This window comes from Ziziphus jujuba, chromosome 10 (genome assembly GCF_031755915.1).
Source record: "Ziziphus jujuba cultivar Dongzao chromosome 10, ASM3175591v1".
Lineage (NCBI taxonomy): Eukaryota > Viridiplantae > Streptophyta > Magnoliopsida > Rosales > Rhamnaceae > Ziziphus > Ziziphus jujuba.
In genome coordinates, this window is record NC_083388.1 from 20,347,990 (window position 1) to 20,355,154 (window position 7,165).

At 34.0% G+C, this 7,165-nt stretch overlaps 1 protein-coding gene across 1 annotated transcript; it reads left to right on the forward strand.

Annotated features, from left to right (window-relative positions):
- The first annotated feature begins 2,350 nt into the window (after nt 1-2,350).
- Nucleotides 2,351-7,165, forward strand: LOC107411770 (pyrophosphate-energized vacuolar membrane proton pump 1). The gene is made up of 8 exons (XM_016019424.4): nt 2,351-2,840; nt 4,061-4,635; nt 4,835-5,214; nt 5,318-5,404; nt 5,511-5,841; nt 5,982-6,392; nt 6,550-6,609; nt 6,731-7,165. Exons 1-8 carry the CDS (start codon nt 2,615-2,617, stop codon nt 6,935-6,937), a joined length of 2,277 nt encoding a protein of 758 aa, XP_015874910.1. The 5' UTR covers nt 2,351-2,614; the 3' UTR covers nt 6,938-7,165.

Here is a 7,165-nt window from a genome sequence, read left to right on the forward strand (position 1 = left end):
TGTTAAAAGTTTTCCGTGATTATCCATTTGTTAAGTTTGCACTTTCACCTTACTATAAATATTGTTCACAAAAGAATTCTACCAAAAACGTAATGACACATTGACACTGGAATTCATTTTCTAACCAGTTGGTGTGGCAGTTGAGCTTCAAACGCCCTTTCGAAATATGTAGAAGAGAAAGAAAGCCGTTGAAATCTTATCTTGGTTGCATATTTTATTTGGCTTTCCTTTTAGCATATGCTTCCAAAAAGGCAAAGACTTTGAAGGTGGTGTATACTGTATTTAGACCAAAACTGCTGCTAACTAGGTGGTTTAGAAAAAAAAATATACCTTAAACATCACAATCTATATAATTAAATACAATTTAATTACGGTGAAAAATGTAACTCTTATCCTAATCAGAGCAACACCATCAATCATGATCATCAATAACTATATACCATAGTGCTAAATATAGTACAATAATTGGTGATATGATTTTTTTTTCTTTTTTTTATTTTATGCAAATTCATATTCATCGCCCATCATGTTCCTACGGCGGGGTTACATTCTTGAGGGTTGAAGCTGACTGCATTACAAGTTGAATGATATATATATATATATATATATATAAACCTTCTAGGCTAATATATATATATATATATATATATGTGTATAAATATACAAACCTTCTAGGCTAAGTTTTGCGAAGAAAATCATGTTGACTGTTCTGGGTCTTTCTCTTTTTTCGGGTTTGCCTTCCTTGTCAAGTAAGTCTCTACTGTAATTGGATTCCACGTGAATTGAAGAATGCTAATGGTCCTGATATTGTTTTAAAATATAGAAAAGAAAGAATTAAGTGGACGATACCTCCACGGCACTCAATGAAATTGTCTTTGGTTTCTGTGTTTCTTTCAACAGCACCTCTAAAAGAAATGGTCATCATTTTATTAAACTTTCTTGGTATTTACTCTTTAATTGTTTTTAGAATAAATAAATAAATAAATAATAAACTATATTCTACTTTTTACATGAACCTACCACTATGAATCCCGGATTCGTAAATCATACAAGAGGTTAATTGTGGATGGTATTTTAATTTTATGTTAGAATTGAAAATTTAGAATTTCTTCCTTTCTAGCCTACGTTACCAACTTGTTTTATTTGAATTTTTTTTTTCCTGCTTTTTTTTTTTTTTTCCTTACAGCAACTTTGCGGTCAAAATTCTGGAAAGTACGGAAAAAAATAATGAGTTTTTTTTTTTAATAAACATGTTCATTTTTTTTGTTTATTAAGATTAATTAACTATGGTTAAACATCTTTATTATTAACTAAAAAAACATAAATAAAAGGTAAAATACATTCTAAAATTTGTTGGCTTTTAGTTTTAATTCTTTTTTCTTTTCTTCACATTTTTAATTAATTAATATATCTAATAAATTTTAATTGCAATTAATTAACACTTACAACTATTAAAATAGGTGAAATACACAATTCTTAATAAAAAATAAATAAAAATTGAACATGTTAACAAATAATAATTTATTTTTTTTAATTTTTTTTTTCTCCCTAGGGGTTGAGCGTTATGGCGGTCCTATTTTTTGATTTGTTCACAAAAACACTGTTTCTTAGCCTGATTGAAAACTTCCTCGCGGTTAGGATTAGAACTTTGAATAACCACAGCCGCACTCCATGGTCTCCAGAATATAATTTAAACTTTTTTTTAAAAGTCAAACAAAAATAACAACTTGATTTATATTATTATTTAAAATTTGGCTAATGCAATTCTCCTTAATTATTAAGGAAAATATATACATAAAAAAATAAAAAAAAATAAAAACCAGAATTTTTGTTGTTGCCTTTTTTTTTTTTTGGGGGGGTTATTTTTTATGAAAAGAAGAAACGACTATATTTAGATGTTAATGTTATTATCTTTAAAAAATAATTTCATCTTACTTTTCTAAAATCCTAGACATAAATTATCCATAATGTTCCTCTACACGTAAGATACTTCTTTTGAATTAGTGAAAAGCATTTAATTATTAAATTAAGGGAAAAAAAAGCATTTAATTATTAAATTAAGGGAAAAAAAAAAGCATTTAATTATTTAATACATATATATGTATATATATATATCATACAGTATCAGTAATACATTGTACTTTGTATACAATCCCACTTTTTAGAGCAACTTTGGATTTTGATTATCTTTTTTCTTGTTTTATTTTCACCAATTTGATTCACAAAGTGTAATTATTTTGTTTTGTCATCATCCATTTGGCTAATAGCCAATTGATTAGACCCACTTTTATCAATCAATGAGAAATGTTAAATAGCCCAATAGGAGCAGGAAAAGGACTTTTCTGAAAAAACCTCCCACCAGCTGATCAAAACAACCGGTTGGCTCAAATCAAAGGCTCAGAAGAATCTTCCCTGGTCTAACCTGTCTTTCAAACCAACTGGTTTTCATAGATAATATAGATTCTAGGGGCCATGCAAAGCTATTAATTAGCTTTCTTCTGGATAATGCATTTCTCTTTGGTTAAAGAGCCCCTAATTTAAAAACCACAAGTTGCTTCTCTGCTTTCTGACCTTAAGAGTTGAAGAAATCATTTGGATATTGAGATTTTGCAAAATGGGTTTGTTGAGTGAGGGACTAACACAGATTCTGATACCTGTTGCTGCCTTGGTTGGCATCGGGTTTGCTCTGCTTCAGTGGTTTATAGTCTCAAGAGTCAGGGTGTCTTACGATTCTGGTGATGCAAATGGCTACAACGACAGGTTGATTGAAGAAGAAGATGGTGCTAACAATCTTGAGGTTACCATAAAGTGTGCTGAAATTCAGAATGCCATTTCTGTTGGTGAGATTTCTGCCTTCCCTTTTTTTTTTTTTTTTTTTTTTTTTTGATCTCTTGTGATGTTCATATTTTGAACTCTTCCTTTGTTGTTGTGATGGTGTTTGAAAAGGTCTTGTCTTTTGGTTCTGTTTTTCATGGTAAAATCTTCCACTTTTAGTAGCATCAGGTTTTGGTTCTCAGTGATCATACGCAACAAAGAGTATTAGGAATTCATAATAATGATAATTACTCACTTTTTGTATATTTATTTTTTTTTGGCAGTTATCTTTTGATGTTTATTTGTATTTTTATTAATCCTTGTTTTTTGTTTAATTTATATTTCTACATGTTTGTTTTTTTACTTCTTTTTCTTATTTTATTTTTTTTCTGTACAAAAATGCTTCGCTAGGCTTCCTCAATAATTGTTTATGCAACCACCACTGTGTAGCTGAAAAAAATCATGGGATATGACTCTTAGACCCCTTTAGCTAAGATTTTAAAGAACATATAGTGTGTATATACACAATTTAAAAGAACATATAGTGTATATATACACAAACTTTTTTTTTTTTTTTAATGTAATTAAACCTTAAAGGTTAAGCCGCTTGCAAAATTTCCTTTTCAACCATTTTTCGTTATTATTTTTGAAGATAGACTCCAGACATCACCTTTTTGTCTTTGGAATATTGCTCTCCCGGCTGGAAGAGAGAATAATTTCGCTAGGCTTTGCTTTTCCTTTTTACCTTATCTAGTGTTTAAAAGAGGATCTATCAACTTCTAGAACCAGTACGAGGAGGAGGAAACTTCACTATTTTGTCTCTTATCGCAGCGTCTATGATTCCAAAAACAATGGTTGTACAAAGTTTTTTCCTTGTTACATACAGATTTTGATGGCTTCTCTCATCTCCTTGTTATATGGTCATGAGAAATATGCATTAGAAGTCTATTTATGATTCAGAAGGAATTTATGATTCTATACCAGATGTTCATTCGCTTTTGTAACTTTCTCTGCTGTGTTATGGTGTACTCTGGAGTTTGGACCCTCCTTGTGCTAATGTACATGAATCTAATTCTGCAGTTTCACCTTCATGCATCATAAATGATGTACTTTAGCCGTGATAGAAACTTGCTTCAGTGTAGAGAACTGCATTGAATTGGATTTTGTTCAACCTGATAATGTAAATTTGTTTGCATAATTAATGGTACCTTTATTTTATCTTACTTTGATCTGGATTTGTTTCCAGGGGCAACCTCTTTTCTGTTTACTGAGTATAAATACCTCACTATATTCATGGGAGTATTTGGTGGCATCATTTTCCTCTTCCTTGGTTCAGTAAATGGCTTTAGTACCAAAAGTGAACCATGCACCTATAACACAGGCAATATTTGTAAACCAGCCTTAGCAAATGCAATCTTTACTACGATTGCCTTTTTGCTTGGTGCTATTACCTCCGTCCTCTCGGGTTTCCTTGGCATGAAGATTGCAACCTATGCCAATGCTAGAACCACTCTTGAAGCAAGGAAGGGTGTTGGGAAGGCTTTCATTACAGCTTTCCGGTCTGGTTCTGTGATGGGATTCCTTCTTGCTGCTAATGGACTTTTAGTTCTGTACGTTTCCATCAATTTGTTTAAGCTGTATTATGGAGATGACTGGGAGGGACTTTATGAATCAATTACTGGTTATGGACTTGGAGGTTCTTCAATGGCACTCTTTGGAAGAGTTGGGGGAGGTATATACACTAAAGCAGCTGATGTTGGTGCTGATCTTGTAGGAAAGGTTGAACAAAATATCCCCGAAGATGATCCACGAAACCCAGCTGTAATTTCCTCCTTTTCTTAATTCTTATTCTTTAGCTTTTATCAATGGCACATAAAAGGAATTCTTTCCTAAACTGATTTTAGAATTCTGTTTTCACTTTTACTCGTTTTCTGTTTCCTTTTTACTCATATACTGGTCTCTCTTACACATGTTGTGGGTGATGGAGTTTGATTGGCTAAGTAATATATTTATTTTTCAGGTTATTGCAGACAATGTAGGTGACAATGTAGGAGACATAGCAGGTATGGGATCTGACCTTTTTGGATCTTATGCGGAGTCGACTTGTGCAGCATTGTTTGTTGCATCAATATCATCCTTTGGTATCGGCCATGACTACTCAGCTATGTCTTATCCTCTCATTATAAGCTCAATGGGGATTGTGGTTTGCTTGGTAACAACTCTTTTTGCAACCGATTTGTTTGAGATCAAGAATGTCAGTGAGATTGAACCCTCCTTAAAGCGACAACTACTTATCTCAACTATCTTGATGACTGTTGGGATCGCCGTGGTTACCTTCTTTGCTTTGCCGTCAGAATTCACCCTCTTCAATTTTGGAACCGACAAAGCAGTAAAGAACTGGTAAGTTTTTCCACAGCCCCCACTAGCTTCTATCCCTAGGAATGGTTGATTTGTTTCCCCAAGATATTTAATCTTGTTATATATGAATTACATGTGACTGCAGGCATCTTTTCTTCTGTGTTTCAATTGGGTTGTGGGCAGGACTTGCCATTGGATATACTACAGAGTATTATACTAGCAACGCTTATAGGTATATATTCTTTTTTATGCTTGTATATATATATATATATATTATGTTACTTTGATGTGACCCTAAAGTGACAATTTTGATGCATAACGACACATCCATATTGCAGCCCGGTGCAGGATGTGGCAGATTCTTGCAGGACTGGTGCAGCAACAAATGTAATTTTCGGTTTGGCTTTGGGATACAAATCTGTCATCATTCCCATATTTGCAATTGCGATTGCTATTTATGTGAGCTTTAGCTTTGCTGCTATGTATGGAATTGCTGTGGCCGCTCTGGGAATGCTAAGCACCATTGCCACTGGTCTTGCAATTGATGCCTATGGTCCAATAAGTGACAATGCCGGTGGAATTGCGGAAATGGCTGGATTGAGCCATGAGATTCGTGAAAGAACGGATGCATTAGATGCTGCAGGAAATACCACCGCTGCTATTGGCAAGGTGAGAATCCATCTTCTGATCTATAAATCTGCATTTACATCGTTGAACGTTGAATTTTCTTGTATAAGATTGAACATACGAAGATGAACATCAGGGGCATAAACCAATATTTATAACATTTGTACCTCCTAATCTTTCAGGGATTTGCGATTGGATCAGCTGCTCTTGTTTCTCTTGCTCTATTTGGTGCCTATGTGAGCAGAGCAGGCATTGAAACAGTCGATGTGTTGACACCAAAAGTTTTCATAGGGTTGATTGTTGGGGCCATGCTTCCATACTGGTTCTCAGCCATGACAATGAAGAGTGTTGGGAGTGCAGCTCTCAAAATGGTTGAAGAAGTCCGTCGACAGTTCAAATCGATTCCAGGGCTCCTGGAAGGCACAGCAAAACCAGACTATGCAACGTGTGTTAAGATTTCTACTGATGCTTCACTTAGAGAGATGATCCCACCTGGTGCTTTGGTTTTGCTTACACCACTAATTGCTGGCACTTTCTTTGGCGTTGCAACTCTTGCCGGGGTCCTTGCTGGATCACTTGTTTCTGGTGTGCAGGTATGCTGTGAAATTCCATTTTTTGAACTACAATAAAATCATATTCTATTCTTATCTTTGATACAAGGTTTTGCTAGCTTTTAGTTTTCATCATCAAGATTACGTTGTGTTCTTCTTTTTCTTTCAATTAATCTATCGGTTTATTTGTTCTCCATAGGTTGCCATATCAGCTTCTAACACAGGTGGGGCATGGGATAATGCAAAGAAATACATAGAGGTAAAGTTTTGTTTTTTTTTTTTTTTGCTCTTGCACATTTTTTGTTCCTACTTTGTCATTAAGCTTTAAGAAAATTTCTTATGACGTTTTGAAATCTGGTGTTTCAACAATTTCCTTGCAGGCTGGAGTCTCTGACCATGCCAAAGCACTGGGTCCTAAAGGGTCAGATGCTCATAAAGCAGCTGTGATTGGAGATACAATTGGGGATCCACTCAAAGACACTTCTGGTCCTTCACTCAATATCCTTATCAAGCTCATGGCTGTTGAGTCCTTGGTCTTTGCTCCGTTCTTTGCAACTCATGGAGGCCTACTCTTCAAACTGCTTTGAATTTAAGCCAATAATAAGCCCGTTTAACTTGGGTTGTATGTCTGTTTTTTTGCTGTACTAAGTAATTTCAACATTCAGAGAGAAGAACCTCGTGGCTTTTGCTAATTACCATTTTTACTATATATATATATATATATATATGAGGCTAAATAATGTAATGCAAATATCATGTAAATTTCATGTACTTTTGACTTTGTTCACTATCATTATATATAATCCTTCCCGTGA

Bases quoted from the DNA above. Each gene is read 5' to 3' on its own strand.
- LOC107411770 (XM_016019424.4), top strand. From the start codon at position 2,615: ATGGGTTTGTTGAGTGAGGGACTAACACAGATTCTGATACCTGTTGCT. The intron at 5,405-5,510 runs GTATATATTCTT...TCCATATTGCAG, and splicing joins TATACTAGCAACGCTTATAG to CCCGGTGCAGGATGTGGCAG. The intron at 5,842-5,981 runs GTGAGAATCCAT...CTAATCTTTCAG, and splicing joins CCACCGCTGCTATTGGCAAG to GGATTTGCGATTGGATCAGC.